The following is an 18473-nucleotide window of genomic DNA, read 5'->3' on the forward strand; positions in this document are numbered from 1 at the left end:
ATTGCTTCACCTCCCCCTTCTCCATCTGGTAGACTCTGACATCATTTAAAATCCATCTGACTTTTAAGACTCACTTTCACCTCTTCTGGAGAAGGGTTCTCTGATGTCTTCCACTGTGCCACCATAACATTTGATTCATATTAGCAATATAAACTATTACCCCATATTTATGTCACATCACATTTATATACCATTTGTTTACACATTTATCTTTCGGTTTGTCTATCTTAAGAAAATAAATATTAATCTCATTTGTTTGCCACTAGATTGTCCAATTCCTTTGTTTGCAAACTATGTCTTTTCACCTTTGTACTCATCACAGTATTCCCACACAGTACACATAACGTAGCAAACATAAAGCCTACTTGAATTGATGAGCAATTGAGCAAATATTGGCTAAAACATTGAAGCATTGATCAAATAGAAAAGGTTAAACTATTATAAGAACTTAATCATTGACAAACCAGATGCTATAAAATAGTAAGAATCAAATCAAGATTGAATAAATATTCCTGAGAGCATGGACTTTAAAAATTAACTTGAGGCTGTATTTTATACCTTATATACACATGGATTCTTTGTTTATAACAGCTGTGCAAGAGAGAGATTTCTGACTATGTAGACATCATCAAAAACAAAAGGGATCTGATTAAATAGAAATAAAGAAACATTTGCACAACACAGTGTCAGAAGGAAACGATTGTTCTGACGAACACAACTGATAAAAGCACAACTTCCAAAGCATATTATCTTTAAAGACAGAAAGGTCAAAATCCAGATTTTACTGAAAAGATGTCAGGTGAGATGAATACAAAGTTTAACATTTGAAAAATCAATGCTCAGACTCATTCATGTCTATTCAACAAATGAATTTTGGTTGTTAAGTATTATTCGTAGCTAAAAATAGCCAGCATTTATTGAGCATATCCTATGTGCCTTGCAGTGAGATTAGTACTTAATATGGATTATTTCATTAAAGCCTGGAGTTAGGCGTTGTTCTGTCTCAGAGAAGTTAAACTCTTGCTCATGATATAAGACAGTCAGAATTTGAACCTAGGTTGATCTGACTGTCAAACCTGTGCTCTTAACTGCTACACAATGTGTATGCCATTTGCAATGAGTATTTGTTTTGAACTAGGCCATGATATTGGTTAAATGAACACAAATTAAATCATCTTTAAGATATCATTAGGCCGGGCACGGTGGCTCACGTCTATAATCCCAGCACTTTGGGAGGCGGAGGCAGGTGGATTACCTGAGGTCAGGAGTTCGAGAGCAGCCTGACTAAAATGGTGAAACCCTGCCTCTACTAAAAAATACAAAAATTAGCTGGGTGTGATGGTGGGTGCCTGTAATTCCAGCTACTTGGGAGGCTGAGGCAGAATCGCTTGAACCCGGGAGGCAGAGGTTGCAGTGAGCCGAGATCATTCCATTGCACTCCAGCCTGGGTGACAGAGCAAGATTCCATCTCAAAAAAAAAAAAAAAATACCACATGGACTTTACACATGATTCTGTATGGACTATGGTAATACACATTAGCAGTTTATACATGCTAATTAGAACTACATGTTTATTCTGACAAAGAAATGAATTGAATTTTCACAGGTGGTTTAATATTTAAGTAATTTCTATTAAATTACTTAAATTTATTATTTAAAAATTAACATAATCGGGGTTACCCCCTTTATGCTTAAAGTGTTTATATCTGCTGTGAACATAGAACTTAGACATATCACTAGATTTTTAAAGTCAATTTAATATTTTGCATTATATTTGTTGGTATTTTTAACATGACATTGGTATTTGTTGGTATTTTTAACATGATGCATGATTATTTATTTGTTTTATGAGTAGAGGCTTGATAAAGTAAAGTTGCCTTCCTAGTTTTTTCTTCCTAGTATTTCTAGCATGAGAAGCTGTCCCCTGCCCCACTGACAAGTTTGTACAACCTGCTTTTTCTAGCAAAATCTGAGACAAGAAAAAAAATTCCTTTAGTCACTTTGGAAGAGTTTTGAAACCCTAGGTATTCAGAATTATGAATAGTTGTCTATTTTATAGTACCTATTCAAAGAGTCACGGAGCATCTTTGCATCAATTCTCCCTTACATTGCTGATATGTAAAACAGCATTGTGCCTGCCTAGAGGACAACCCTTCCTACTACTTCTGCCCAAGTTCCTCAGAGCACGCACACATACAGAGTTCCCTTTAGGTTCAGTAAAATTGAGGTTGTATAAGTTCAAGTGTCGTAAGAGGCTGAGTTTTTTTGTTTGTTTGTTTTTGAGACAGTGTCTCGCTGTCTCCCAGGCTGGAGTGGCACAATCTCAGCTCACTGCAACCTCCTCCTCCCAGGTTCAAGTGATTCTCCTGCCTCAACCTCCTGAGTAGGTGAGATTACAGGCACTGCCACCATGCCTGGCTAATTTTTTGTATTTTTTTTTTAGTAGAGACGGGGTTTCCCCATGTTAGCCAGGATAGTCTCTAACTCCTGACCTCGTGATCTGCCCGCCTTGGCCTCCCAAAGTGCTGGGATCATAGACGTGAGCTACCGCACCTGGCCTAGTGTTTCTTCTTAATAACCAAGGGGGCAACTGTATTTTACTAAGCCTATGTTGCCATTAATTAAATTGGTAAAATTATACAATTTTAAAAATAATTCTGTTATGATTGCCATTAATTAAATTGTATCATTTTAACAATTAATATCAATCATAACAGAAATTATTTTTTTAAAAGTAATAGAGCCATCCATTCAGATCAATCTTGCAGACTTTATTTTAATCCATAATTAATAAGGAGACTTTCACTAAGTGCTTTCTATACACAAACTTCTAAATACCTAGAGTTGGCATTTAGAATATAAAAGAGGGTCCTTATCCCTGAAGGTATAGATGTATAAAAAGATAAGCATAATACTTGGAGGCACATGATGAATGCAAACAGATGTTGAGGGGATGAAGTTTTCTCAAGGTGTAGAATGATTTATTCATTCACCCACATGTATGGCACACCTCGTACATTCCAGACACTGTCCCAAGTGCTGGGGGAACATGCTGAATAGACACAGAAGGTTTTTGCTGTTGTAGAACACTTCCATTCTAGTAGGGGAAGACGTATGATAAGCAAGTGCACACTGTGATGTTAATAGGTGATAAGTATAAGGAAGAAAAATAAAGTGGAGTAATGAGATGAGAGAAAAGGGTGGGGAGGAAGATGCACTGTTTCAGATAGGCTTATCAGAAAAGATCTTACTGGGAAGATGATATTTTAATGGAGAACTGAATTGCATGAAGCATACAGATTTCATAGAATACATAGATTTCTGTGTTAGTCATGTTAAGTGTAAGGTGCTTATTAGCCAACTAATGGGTGATATTGAGAAGACAATGAGCTATTCAAAACTTAAGTTCAAGGGAGAGGTCAAGGATGATGTAAACTTGGAGTCATCAGTATATCAGTAGCATTTAAAGCCATGGGACTAGAAGAAATCTCTTAGGAATGGGTATACATGGAATAAAGGGGTGCTGAAGACTGAATGTTGGGATATTCCAATATTTTCAGTCTGGAAGGAGGCGGTGAGACAGCAAAGAAGACAGAGAGTGGGCAGTGAGATAGAAAAATCAAGACAGTGAGGCGTCTTAGAGGAGAAAGTGTTTCAAGAAGGAGGAAGTAATCACAAAGTAATCACATGTATCAGATGCTGCCTGAAAGATCAAATGGGATGAGGACTAGGAGTTGACCATAGAATTTGAAAAGATTCAAATCATTGGCAACTTTGGTAAGAGTAGTTTTAGTGGAAAGGTGGGTAGAATCTTAAGAGTGGGTTAAGGAAATAATGAGATATAGAGACTGCATAGAAACTTCTTTTGAGGCTGTTTGCTATAAGGGAGACACAGAAATAGGGCAGTAACTAGGGGTGACCTGTAGACATTTGTTTAGGTGAGAGAGATGACAGTGTACCTGTATTTGATGGGAATGATTCAGTGGGGGACAGAAAAGTTGATGATTCAAAAACAAAGTCCTTGAACAGGCCAAAAGGGATGGGATCCGGGCACAAGTGGAGGGATGGGCCTTAGGTAGGATCAGAGGCTGTTCATCCACCATGAAAGGAAGGCAGGCAGACTAGAGGGTACAGATGCAAGTGATTTGGCAAATGGATTGGTGATAAGAGAACATGAAAAGTTCTCTTTGGAGAAGAGAGCTTGTAAATTTGTTCTGTCAGAGAGTAGGAGAATGAGTTACCTAGGAATGAGGCTGCTGAGTAATGCTGAAGCATGGGAGCAAATGTGTGTGCAGGAGAATGCTGATAGTCTTGGATAGTGGAACCCAAGCTGGATAAGAGGGCAGGGAAAGTGGGAGGTGGTGATGGAAATAAAAAACATACTAAGGCGAGTATCTAAAGGTCCCTCTGTAGACTATGAATGGTTGGAATGAGGAACGGCAGAGCAAATGAGCTTAACATTGTTTTTAAAGGAGGTTATGGGCTGAGAGTAGGTTGCTTAAAGTCATGATTTAGGAAGTATAAGGTTACTGGTAATGGAACACCTCAAGTGCAGCTAAGGGAGTTGATGGTTGGGATGAGTGAAAGAAAAGATTATTAGAATGAGCATTTCAAGGAATCGAGAAAGCAGGGCTTTGGATGAGTTGTTTTTGCAGAAGTCACCAAGGATGACAATGGATGCTAATAGAGAAAAAGATGGTAAGCCAGGGGCTGAAATATTTAACAAGCAAGAGAAGAATGACAAGTTGGTAAAAGACTGCAATGATAAAGGGTAGGGTGTGAAATAGTCTGATGGCATGTGCTTCAAAGGGGCTAAGTCATAAAGCCACAGTGACCAGAGAGGATGGGAGACTTGGATAGGATACTTAGTGAGTCCTGCTACGTGCCAAGCCCTAGGCTCAAGATGGATGTGGACCTGCCCTCATGAAGCATATAATCCAGTGGTCATAGAAACATGTAAATAAGTATACAACTACAAATGATGGTAAGTGCTGGGAAGGAAATGGGTCATAAGGAAATATTAGTAGTATGAGGGAATATATTTAGATTTTACTATGGGGGCTGATTTCTCTGAGGAAATGATAACTGAGCCGAGAACTGAGGGATGCATAAGCTAGGGGATCCGTGAGACGTGGATACAAGATAGATTCCAGGAATCAACATATCAGGGGTGGTCGAGGTGGGAGGAACACTGGTATATGAGACAGGATCTGGACCGTGGTGAAGAAGGAAGGGCTGGGCAGAGGAGATGGCACAGTCAAGGCAGTTTGGCTGAAGCAGAAATTTGGTATTGGAAACTAGAGAAGGGCTACTTAGGGAGCAATCTACTATATTTCCTGAGCAACGAACTATGAAGGTTGAAAACACCTGAAGTTTTAGTGTTGAAATGAAGTATAAACATACTGCAAAGTTAATCCAACATATCATTTGTTTGAAACAGTATTGTGGTGCTCATGGTGATTAGACCATATTGTTACACAATCTAGATGCATTTTCATGGCTACATTGAGCATTTCTGCAGAAATAGAAAGTCAAATGCAGCATGCTTTCACTTATAAGCAGAAGCTAAATAATGTGTACCCATGGACCCAGAGGGTGGAGTGACAGACACTGGAGACTTGGAAAAGTAGGAGAGTGGGATGATAAGAGGCAGATTGAGGGATGAGAAATTGCCTAATGGATACAGTGTACACTGTTCGGGTGATGTTTACACTAAAAGCCCAAAGTTTACTAATATGACATTTAAAAAATTATTTTTTTAATTGAGTGCTTCTGGAACCAGCTGTAAATTGAGAATCCAGAGCTGAATAGAACATGGCATGGCTCTGAGAAGCAGTTGTGCCTGAAATCCATGGAGGATGAGGCAGAACCATGCATTTGTTTATCGCTGGGCCCCTTCCCCCTCAGCCACTTCAATTCCCGGGAAAAGGAATCAGAGGAACTGTTCTCTCTCCATCTCTCTCCTTCATCAATTTCTGGTTAATATCTGAGATCGGTCTAACATGAGCTAACTTTCAGAATCAGAAGGTAGCAAAGACCATCTTTAATTAGACAAAAGCCAACCTGTCCCAGCAGTCCCAGTGGCCACACCTGGGAGCCAAGAATACCAGGTGTCTAGTTGTCCCACTGTAACCCCTTACGTATGAAAAAGAGGGGAGAGCTGAGTTTCCAGTTCTCCCAGATGACCTGTCTGGACAGATGTGCCTTGGGTGTCAGAAGACCTTCCTCTCTACTTTCTCTCTCTCTTACCTTTCTTTCTCAGATCCTTGGCTGGTGAGAGGACATAAACACTTCTTCCTTCTCCAAGAGCAAGCCCTGGGAATTGTCTTTTAGGCTAAGTTACAAAATTGGGGAAGAAGAGCTAATAGGTATTTGCTCCTAAAAATAGTAGAGGGTTTGGTAGCAATTTGGCAGCCAAATCTTTGGCTATTTTTTAGATTTCTTCCTGCAGTCCAGGCTTCAAGAACAAGATGTCTGGAGAAGACCAACTTCTTTCTATAGCCACATGTGCAACCCCTGGGTCTCCTTGTTGGGGGTGAGTAACTTCATCTTGATCTCAATTGTTCTTGGGACAAAGTTCAGGTGGACACATATGTGATCTTAGGCTGAAGGGGAGGAAAGATGGAGGGCTTAATTAGAAGTAAAGTGATTTAATTGCCTATTGTATTAGAATTTAGGTGAGAGTACATATGGCAAGATTACATTTAATGAACCACTTATTTTAATCAATGATTTCCTTTTTAAATAATTGTCTATGATAACTTCTGGGTTACTAAATTTCTAGTTACACTAAGTTACCATACTTGCATTTTAATTTGTTTCTTATAGGGAGAAATGGGACAAAGAGATAAGCTAGAATATATATTTATTGATAGTTCTGATTAAAGAGTTACTTTCAGAGGGTGTCTGCCCAAATATCTGCTTAATAGAGGTTTTTAATTATTCACAAACTTCAATTATTCAGGCTTTTACAGTGATCAGAAGTTGATGAGAGGAGCTGTTGGTGCTGAAGACCTTAGCCTTGTGGCTTGCTTACCATGTAGAAAGCCATTAGGTGATTTGCTCTTTCTACTCTGTTTTCACAGGCTGTTGGGTCCCTTCTCATCATGTTTGTGATACAGTGGGTGTATACCCTGGTTAACATGGGTGTTGCTGCCATTGTGTATTTCTACATTGGCCGGGCCAGTCCAGGGCTTCACCTTGGTAAGCAGCAGAGCCATTTTGCCACTGGTTCCCTCACTCTTTTCACAATTCATTAGGAGAAAAAAATGTTTTGAATACCAGTTGAATGCCAACACTGATTCAGACGTGAATTCCATTTTCAAATAGTTTATAGTCTAGGAGAACTGTGATAAGCACATGAATTATTACAAATGAAAAATAATAACAGTGTGAGGTTTATAAGACATATAGAAGTACAGTGGATAACAATAGTACAAGAGCTAGGAGGAGTGAAATGAAACTATACTATTGTGAGTTTCTTATACTTTGTTAAATACTATAACATTACTTGAAGATACATTGTGGTAAGCTTAAAATGTATACTATAAACCCTAAAGCAACCTAAGATAACACAGTTACAGTTAAGCCAATAAAGGAGATAAAAAGTACTCAATCAAAATAAGGCCGAAAAGGAAGAAAAAGATAATAAAGGACAAATGAGGCAAGCAAAAAACAAACAACAAGATGGTTTATGTATGTGTAATCCAAGCCATATCAATAATCATACTAAATATGGATGGTCTAAACACCCCAACTGAATGCCAAAGATTGTCAGATTGAATGAAAAAGCATGACACAACTATATGCTGCCTGCAAGAATCCTCCTCTAAATATAAAGACACAACCATGTTAAAAGTAAAAGGATGGAAAAAGATACATCAGGCTAACACTAATAAAAAACAAAGCCAGAGTAGCTATATTAACATTAGGCAAAGTAGAGTTTGTAGAAAAGAATATTACAGGGATAAAGAGGATCATTTCATAAAGCTGAAGGGAAAAACTCATAAGGAAGACATAATAAACCTTAACATTTATGCACTGAAAAACACAGCTTTGAAATAAGCAAAACAAACCCTGATAGAACTACAAGAAAAAGTTGACACCCGTAGTCAGAGATTTCAATACCTCTTTCCTAATAATTGGTAAAACAAATAAGTATACAATCAGTAAGGCTATAGAAGATTTGAATGATACTATCAACAAACCTGGACTAATTGACAGAACATTCTACCCAATAACAGCAGAATATACGTTCTTTTCAATTATACATGAAACATTTACCAGTAGAGACTATATTCTAGGACATAAAAAATATTTCAATAAATTTAAAAGTATTCAAAGTCAATTCAAGAACAGAGTATATTCTCTGACCAAATCGGGGAGTAATTAGAAATAAATAATAGAAAGATATCAGAAAATCCTTGAATAAGCCAGGCACAGTTGGCACACACCTATTGTCCCAGCTACTTGGGAGGCTAAGGCAGGAGAATTGCTTGAGACCAGGAGTGTGAGGCTAGCCTGGGCAAAATAACAAGACTCTGTCTCCTAAATAAAAAAATTTTTTTAAAATCCCCAAATATTTAGAAACTAAAGAATATTACCTAACCCTAATTAAAATTCAGAAAAGAAATAATCCATGATTCGAAGAAGAAAGAAGAGTGAAATTACAAGTATTTTGAACTGAATCAAAGTGAAAATGCAACACAGCAAAACTGTGGGATATAGCTAAAGGAAATTTATAGCATCAAATGCTTACATTAGAAAAGAAGAGCATTCACAAGTAAATGATCCCAACATCCAACTTAAGAAACTAGAAAAAGAAGAGCAAATTAAACCCAAAGTAAGAAGGAAAAAAAGGAAATAATAAATCAGAGTAGATCAGTGTAGAAATTAATAAAATGTAAAACAGAAAAAAAATTAGAGAATACAAATGAAGCAAAAAACTGATTATGTGAGATCAGTAAAATTGATAAACCTGTAGTCAGACTGATCAGAATAAAAGAAGAAGAAGTACAAATTACCAAAACCAGAAATGAGTGAGATGACATCATTAGAAATCTTAAAGATATTAAAAGTGAAATAGAAGAATAATGTAAACAGGTTTCTCTTGATCAATTGAAAACTTAGATGAATTGGACAAATTCCTCGAAAGATGCAAACTACCAAAGCTCACTCAAGAAGAAATAGATACAGGACTATTCATCTCATCTATTAAAGAAATTAAACTGGTCATTGAAAACCTTCCCAGAGAGAAAAGCATAGGTCCAGATAGCTTTACTGATAAATTCGACCAAATCTTTAAGGAAGAAAAAATACTAACTCTATACAAACTTTTTGGAAAACTATACACTAACATATCTCATGAATATAGATGCAAAAATTCTAAAAAAAATTTAACAAATTAATTGCAATAATATGTAAAAATAATAATAATATACCATGGTCAAGTGGGTTTATTACAGGAATGCAAGGTTCATTTAGCATTTGAAGTTAATCAATGTAATTCACTATATTTACAGATGAGAAAGTATTTCTGAAAAAAATTAAAGAGTAAATTAAAGAAATAAATGAAGAGATATACTATGTTCTTGAATTGGAAGACTTAATAGTCTTAAATTTCCAATTATCCCCAATTTTTTTATAGATTTAATATAATCCCAGTCAAAATCTCAGCTGCCTTTTTATAGAAACTGTCAATCAGATTCTAAAATATTTATATGGAAATGCAAAGGACCTAATAGCCCAACTAATTTTGTAAAACAAGAATAAAGTTGTAAGACTTGCACTTCCTGATTTCAAGACTGATTTTAAAGCTAAAGTCATCAAGACAGTGTGATGTGGAAAAGCTACACAAGTGAATCAATGGACAGAGTAGAGGATTTGGAAACTGACCCACACACATATGGCCAACTGCTTTTTGAAAAAGTTTCAAAGGTAATTCAGTGGAAGGAAAAAATAGTCTTTCAACAAATGGCACTGAAACAACCACAAAGCCATAAGCAGAAAGTAGACTTCCACCCATATATCATACCGTATAAATATATAACTCAAAATGGATATTAGAACTAAATGTGAAGCCTAAACCTATACAATTTCTAGAAGAAAATGTAAGAGAAAACCTTTGTGACTGTGAGTTAGCAAAGATTTCTTAAATACAACAAAAGCATGAAAAAATTTATAAATTGGACTTTATCAAAATTAAGGACTTCTGACCTTCAAAAATTGCTGGTAAGGCCAGGTTTAATTTATAATGATAGCAGATCAGTGGATACTTTTGGGTGGGGGTGAAGTAAGGATACATGGGAGAGAGATCTAATGAAGTGGCTTGAGGAAACTTTTGGAGGTGCTAGACGTGTTCATTATCTTACTTGTGTGATGATTTCACAGTGTATATATGGTTAGATGTGTGTATATATACACACACAGACCAAATAATATACTTTAAATACAGATACTCCTTGACTTAATTGTGGGATTATGTCCTGATAAACCAGTCATAAAGAATCATTGTAAGTTATGTTCTTTACATGCAGTTTCTTCTGCATATGTACCCAGGATTTGTTTTAATCAGGTGTGGTAAAACATACACAGACATGGAAATGACTGTCATGAAGGAGGAAGGTCATTAGAAACAGGAGGCTTGGCAAGCCATGCAAGGCCACGTGGGAATGGACCAGGGTTAGTCATGGGGCAGAAGAAGAAGTGGGGAGACCATGGCCTAGAGCCTTTTTGGGTTTTTTTGTTGAAAGGAATGAGCAAGGCAGGGTAGGTACACTGAGTAAGGTTAGGACTGAATAATTCAAGTGATTTCAGCAGGCTCTGGGCTATAAGGATGATCTATAGTTGTCTGGTCTTGGTGTGATTTAGGGCGGGGGAATACTGGCTTGTTGTGTGAGATTTGATAAAGAACTAAATTAAGGGTGGGCCCTGGATTGGTTGGTTTGTATATCAAAAGCCGACTTACAGGGGAATTGTTTGCTATTCAGTATCTAGGAATTAGCTAGACCCTCCAGGATCAAGGGCCAAAATGCAAGAGCATCCAGAATATAGAAAACAAGAAAATAAAGTCAACATACAGTTTATTGCATATCAATTATTCCTCAATAATAAAGCTTTTTAAAAATATGTTAAGAGAACCTTTTTCAGCAAAATTTTATGATGCCTCAATTTAAAATAAAGCAATTTGTTACCACTACTAACTAAATCAGATGGCCCGTAACTATCTAAGCAAATTAAAAAAAAAAAAAAAGTTCTTCCGAATGATGCATTTCAAACATTTTAAGTCATTTGTATATTTAAAAAAATAATTTAGAAAAAACAGTAATGTTAAGAAGAGGTCCTTATATTAGCTGACTTCATAGATAGAATATATTTTGTATTTTAATTATATTTATATAGAATATATTTTAATTAACAGTGATTACTTCAGTGATTGCTTCTGTGTTTCTTAAAAAGTTTCCTAAGAAATTTAAATTTAAATATTTAAATATTTTCTAGAAATCTATTCATAAGAAAACATGAAATCAAATTTCAGGCCAATGTCCATCAAATTTAAATTATTTAGAATTTAAATTATCACATTTAAGTAGGGTCAGTTAATAAAATGTTTATGTTCTTCCTTCTGACAATCTCAAAATATATTAGAAATCTCTTTGCAATTGCAGATATTAATGCAAATCTAAAATTTATCTTCTCTTTAGCCATAAGGACCTAAATGATATTGAGAAAGCAGGTTATCAGCTGCATACTGTTGATATTTGTGGAGATTCTAACATAAGCCTCTTAAAATAATGCTATTTTCCTGATCATATATGAACATTATCTAATTAATCAATTTTTAATCATTCATCTATATAATTTAACAAAGCATTTTCTTTTTTTTTGAGACAGAGTCTCACTCTGTCACCCAGGCTGGGGTGCAGTGTTGTGATCTCAGCTCACTGCAGCCTCCGCCTCCTGGGTTCAAGCAATTCTCCTGCCTCAGCCTCCTGAGTATCTGGGACTACAGGTGTGCACCACCATGCCTGGCAATTTTTGTATTTTTAGCAGAGACAGTGTTTCACCATGTTGGCTAGGATGCTCTTGATCTCCTGACCTTGTGATCTGCCCACCTTGGCCTCCCAAAGTGCTGGGATTACAGACATGAGCCACCACACCCAGCCTAGAAAAGCATTTCTAAAATCACATTTGATTTGTTTCTCTAAAGTTATATATAATTTACTATGTGAATTTTTTTTAACCTACACCAAAAGAGGGGTGGATTTTTTTAAATTGATAAACCCTATTCAAATAAGTGTGTTTGATGTCAGGATTATTTGGCTAGAATCAACAACAATGTCACTTCAAACCTCAGCTCTAACATTTCTACATATGGAACGATTTGATTCACTTAACATCTGTTAAAAAAAATTCCTAAGTGCCAGATCCTGTGAGGTACTGTGAGGATTATTAGGGATGAAAAAGACATGTTCTCTATTCTCAATGACTGCATGGTCTAGTAGAAAATTTTTATAGGGTGTATTCAACACATATGAGTATGAATCTTAAAAAAATTATCAAAAATTTTTAATTCCTAAGACTAAAGTTAGCAACTCTGCATTTTTCTTTATAGCACTTTGTCCAGTTTTTTGGGAGTGATTTTGGAGTTTAGAAATAAATTTTTGAAAGACTCACATGAGTAAAAGTCCTTAGTAGGCTGCTGTCACGGAGGATTACAGTGCATATTGTTTGGTTAGACTGAAAAAGGCAAACGTAAGCGTGAATCCTGTGCATGTGTATGTACTGGGGTATGCATTCACCCTATTAAAACTGAGCTTCTAGATGCGTATGTAGAACCTTCAAAAATGGTTACGTATATGTCTTCCTTGCAGGATCAGCCTCCAACTTCAGCTTTTTCCGGTGGATGAGGTCTCTCTTGATCCCCTCCTGCAGGTCTGTACCAAAATGGATGAGTGTCCAGAGTCCTGGGAGGTGCCCAGGGCGTCTCATTCCTGGCTGGGCTTGGGCCTGGATTGTGGCATGGGAACCTCCGGGAGACTCAGATGTTGCTCCCATCTATACTCCACCACACTCAGCCCCTAGATTCAGCTCATCAGAAGCTTCCTTTAGGCTCATGTCCTCTTTCCTTCTTATCCTCAGTCTTCAAGAACAGAGGCTTTATTTAGAATCTGGTTGCTAGGGTGGTAAGTCACTACTCTCCTCTCAGTGAGTTTACAGTCCAAGACACATTAACATCAATGCATAATCACGCACAAGATTAAAGCCCAAGGGAAATGTCACGCCAAGACGCACATTTTTCCATCTGAGCGGAAGTAGTTGACATTACTGGGTTCGGGACAGTGCAGAGGCCAAGTATAGAAAGAAAGTGGAGATCCTGAAGGATTTCTGTGGAACCTCCATGGTCAGTTATAGAGGAAACAGGAAAAAACCCCTCCTGAGAAATAGAAGCCTCATAGAGAAGGTATATTACGCACGTGTCCTAATCTCACTCCTCCTCCTCCTCCACTCCTGCAGTACCAATGCTTCTTATCTTTTAAGGCTTGGGATTCTGGGGCATTATACTCACCCTTCTGTCCCCTTTCAATATCAGTGAGGAGCTAGAGCTGCAGGCTAGGAAAATCCAGGCAGAACCCAACCGAGTGTTCATTTGGTTACATTTTGTTGGTTTGTTTTTGAAATTTTAGGTGTCTAGGTTGTACTTGCTAATATTTCCACCCTCCGTACCCAAACATTGCTAGCAGATCATGGGATCCTTTCCCATTGAGCCCAGATGTAACTTCACAATGCTTTTTCCCCCCTTCATTTTAAAAATTATGGTAAAATAGGGCTGGGTGCAGTGGCTCATGCCTGTAATCCCAGCACTTTGGGAGGTAGGAAGATCACCTGATGTCAAGAGTTAAAGACTAGCCTGGCCAACATGGTAAAACCCCATCTCTACTAAAAATACAAAATTAGCCGGGCGTGGTGGCATGCCTATAATCCCAGCTTCTAGGGAGGCTGAGGCAGAAGAATTGCTTGAATCCGGGAGGTGGAGGTTGCAGTGAGCCGAGATCATGCCACTGCACTCCAGCTAGTCAACAAAATAAGACTGTCTCAAAAAAAAAAAAAAAAGGTAAAATACATGTAATGGGAGATGTACTGTTTAACCATGTTTATGTGCAGTGTGCAGTTCAGTGGCGTTAAGGACATTCACATTGCTGTGCTACCATCACCATACCCATTAAACACTAACTGTCCATTCCAAGAATCCTTTTTAAAACAATTCTTCACAAACACAATCTATTTAAGATGGCACAAGAAATAAAGCCTTCATGCTGGAGCTTGGGATGACAAGAAACAGCAGTAAGGGCTGTAGAAACCAACAGGGAGAGGGCCCAGGGCTGGAGGCTGGGGTGCGTGGGGAGCACCCTGTCATTGCTTGGGCCAGCTGGGCTCAATGTCCCGTGTGGAGCTGCAGGGAGGGTGAGTGATCTCTCTGCTTCTTGTCCTGTCTGACGCACAAGGTTGGGTGACCCGGGTCATAACACATCTACACTGATCTCTTCTCCCCTACAACCCTGTCCTGAGAAAGAGTAGAGTTTAAATGGAAATAGATTCTGTGTAAAAGCTGCCTACAGATTCTGGAGCTGCAAGTGGTGTGTGGGTGAGACTACTTTGCTTTGCCTGATTTACAAGAATATTTTTAGTCATTTCTGGTTTTAAAGCCTAAAAATGCCATGGGAGGTCACCACTCCTTATGTTGCACTCTGAATTCCTGGGATTTCAGCTTGGAGGTCACAGCAGTGCTATATAGAAAGAAGAATGTACTAGGGGAGATTATTCTTAGAAAAGGACAGTACTTTTGTTGGAGTAGAATCAGTCCACACCATTCATAATACAAACACCAGGCTCTGTGGGCTATGAGGTGGGTGGCAGAGACCTCAGCTAAGTCAACATCAAACTTGGCCTCACCATGGCTGCTGGGTGATATTTGGGGATGGTTATTCAGGAGGTTGAAGAAACCAAGAAAGACTGGGGACAGTGGCTCATGCCTGTAATCCCAGTACTTTGAGAAGCTGAGGCAGATGGATCACCTGGGGTCAGGAGTTTGAGACTATCCTGGCCAACATAGCAAAACCCCATTTCTGTTGAAAATACAAAAATTAGCCGGGCATGGTGACAGGTGCCTATAGTCCCAACTACTGTGGAGGCTGAGGCAGGAGAATCACTTGAACCTGGGAGGTGGAGATTGCAGTGAGCTGAGATTGTGCCACTGCACTCCAGCCTGAGCAATAGAATAAGACCCTGTCTCAAAACAAGCAAACAAAAAAACAATAATAGAGATTGGCCAGATGCACTGGTTCATACCTGTAATCCCAGCAGTTTGGGAGGCTGAGGCAAGCTGATCACTCAGGGCAAGAGTTCAAGACCAGCCTCAGCAACATGGCAAAACACCATCTCTACTAAAAATACAAGATTAGTCAGGTGTGGTGGTGCCCACCTGTAGTCCCAGCTACTTGGGAGGCTGAGGTTTGAGAATTGCTTGAACCTGGGAGGCAGAGGTTGCAGTGAGCTGAGATCAACCACTGTACTCCAGCTTGGGTGACAGAGCGAGACTCTCAAAAAATAAAATAAAAATAGAGATTGGTAGCTGTGTTTCTACTTCGTAATTTTGAGTTCCCTTCCCAATCCCCAACTATAACCCCCAAATGCTCTTCAAAACCAAAAAAGGAGAAGAATATAGAGTGTGTTTTGGCAGAAGAATTTGGCTAGGTTACTTGCTGTGTTTTGCCTACAATTCCCATGAACCATGTGAAGTTGAGCCTGTCATCGAGAAGGCGTTCTTTACTGAAGCACTAGCCACTGTCCAAATGAGGATGTGTAAGCCAATCTAGACTAGAGAGTGAAGTATATTATTTCTACAGACTCAGAAGAATGTAATGGTTTCACCTAAAAAAAATCAAAATAAAACATTAGCAAAAACACTTATATGTTGACTGGTATGGCATTTTTGTCACCTCCTAACCTTTTTGGAGATTCAGCCTTTATAGAAGTTAATTCACTTCTCAAGAACCCTCAGAGATCTATATAATTTATACATGTTCTCAACAAAGTGGCTGTAATGCCATAGTCATGTGATCTAAAATTCTATAGCAGGACGTTTGGCCAGAGTCCGTTGAAACGTTGTTTAAGTTCCACAGATCTATATTAGATTTCTGCCTTTTCACAACTCTCAAATATAGTCCATATTCAAATAATTGCACCTTACTACTCATAAAGTAGATGATTCTTTTAGAGTAAAAATTTTCAGAGGAAATCCATGCCTAAGGTATGACTTAAGGAGCTAATACAGACTGTAGGAACTGGAAGAGACCCGGGAAGATGAGAAAATAGAGACACAAGGAGGTAAGGAGTCTTCCGGAGGCCACCAAGTTGATGAGGCACAGAGCTGTGACTGGATCTGCCTTCTGCAGCTGCCTGGACAGCCAGCCTGAGCTTTCCTCACTCCTTTCTTCCTCTTAGCACTTTCCCCACGCATCCCTAACATTTTTCTTTCCCAGTTTATCCCACCCCAAACTGTATGCAGAGACTCCAGTGACAGTGGGATCTATATGGGACTTGCTCTTCACTTGAGGCCACCTTGGTGTCAAAAGCCTTTGCCATCCCTCTCCACTGCTTGCTGTGTGAGCCTTAGCTCTTGAAATCATTCATCCTTATTCAATTTTCTTTTCAATAAATCTACGAGAAGGTTTCTCTTTCCACTCTTCTCAATTTTCCAGCCTCTCCATTCCATTATTTTTCATTTGACAAGAACAAAGAGAAGCTACAGAGCCCCAACATGATACCATTCGGAAGGCAGCACCTCTCTTTATCAGTTATTTCCTATCAGGTAGGTACAGCTTTATACTTTTCTACTTAGGGTAAATATCACACTGTCTCCCTCTTTATTGTATTTGATACTTTGTATTTCTCGTGCTTTGAGTTCATATATTCTTGTACATATACCTTTCAACAATTATGTTTTAAACATTTAAATACATGTGTGTCTGCAAATAATTTTCAATGCCTGATAGACTCATCTTCATGTTCAGTCTCTGTTCTGTCCTTCTCACCATCCTCTGTGTGTCTCTCACGGCAGAAGCTTGCGGTCCCCTCAGGAGCAGATCATCTTGGCACCATCCCTGGCTAAGGTTGACATGGAGATGACTCAGCTCACCCAGGAGAATGCAGACTTCGCCACTCGGGATCGCTACCACCACTCCTTCCTCATGAGTCGGGAGCAGCTGATGCCTCACTACTAGATGCAGGGAGCTGTTCCTGCACTGTCCCATGCACAGTGGACCCAATCCCAGAACCTTCGTGGGGGTGCTTCTCCTCCATGAGAAACAAAGACCCATCCTCTCGCTGTCACTTTGGACAATGGAAATCTACATTTTCTTAGAACATGTGGAAGAAGGAAAAAGACAAAAAAGGAAATCTGCATTCTGCTCTGAGGACCACATTTCACCCGGGGTGACATCAGGAATGGTGCTGGCCTCTGCAACACCCGGTCTGAAGAGCTCTACACAGGTACCAAGCCTAGCAGAGGACACCAAGATTCCCGGGTGTGGGGAACGGGAACAGAACCACAGCCAGATTGCTTGTGCAGAGGGCCACAACGAACGTGTGTTTTATATTTTATCGTATTATTTATTCAGGAAATAATACAATAATACAAAAAATTTATTATTTCTTGAATAAATAATACACTCACATGGTTCCAAACCCAAACATTATAATCGTATGTAGAGTGAAAAGTCTCCCTCCAATCCTTATTCCCCACCTGCTCAGTTCCTGTTTACCCTGGCCCAGAGGTAGCCACTGTTCGCATCCATGCATCCAGCACTCCTTTATGAATATACAAGTAAACAGGAATGTAGAGTCTCACATTCTCTTTTTATACACAAAAGTTAGCATGTTATACACATGTTCTTCACCCTTTTTCCCTTAACAATCTATCTTGGAGACATTTCCATATTAATTCATATGCCATTTCTTCATTTTTTTTCATTGTATAAATGTGTTATAATTTATTTCACCACTTCCACAATGATGAGCATTTGGATTCTTTCCAGTCTTTTGCAATGACAATCAGTTCTGCAGTGAATAATCTTGTACAAATGTATCTCTAGGATAAATTCCCAAAAGTGGAATTGCGGGATCAAAAGGTACATGCATTTGTAAACTATTACTGTTTAGTGATGGTCTTTTTAATTAAAAAGTTAACATGAATTGCCTAATCGTGACACACGTTCTCAAAAGAATTTGTGGTCCTCAACTCCTGGAATGCCTTTGCAACTGTTTTGCAGCTTGAAAGGCATGAGGGGACAAGACTCTTTTGATTTCTCTGTGAGCTCTGCCTGGCATTCATCACAAGCACCCAGTACCAGGGGCCGTGGCAGTAGCTTTCCCCAGAGAAGTTTAGCACTTGGCCCAGGGTCAGAGGCTTCGCC

The 18473-nt window shown here is 38.7% G+C and overlaps 1 protein-coding gene across 1 annotated transcript in view; it reads left to right on the forward strand.

The window, feature by feature from the left end:
- The window catches only part of SLC12A8 (solute carrier family 12 member 8), a 128739-nt gene extending 110498 nt beyond the window's left edge, over window positions 1-18241 (forward strand). The window contains exons 10-13 of the mRNA XM_012473880.2: window positions 6438-6535; window positions 7086-7203; window positions 12873-12933; window positions 17120-18241. Coding sequence (XP_012329303.2) covers window positions 6438-6535; window positions 7086-7203; window positions 12873-12933; window positions 17120-17282 — 440 coding nt within the window. The 3' untranslated portion in view covers window positions 17283-18241. The remainder of the gene's footprint in view (window positions 1-6437; window positions 6536-7085; window positions 7204-12872; window positions 12934-17119) is intronic.
- The last annotated feature ends 232 nt before the right edge of the window (window positions 18242-18473 follow it).

The sequence above is a fragment of the Aotus nancymaae genome, unplaced genomic scaffold (genome assembly GCF_030222135.1).
Source record: "Aotus nancymaae isolate 86718 unplaced genomic scaffold, 86718_ANA_hifiasm-v0.15.2.pri h1tg000046l, whole genome shotgun sequence".
Classification (NCBI taxonomy): Eukaryota; Metazoa; Chordata; class Mammalia; order Primates; family Aotidae; genus Aotus; species Aotus nancymaae.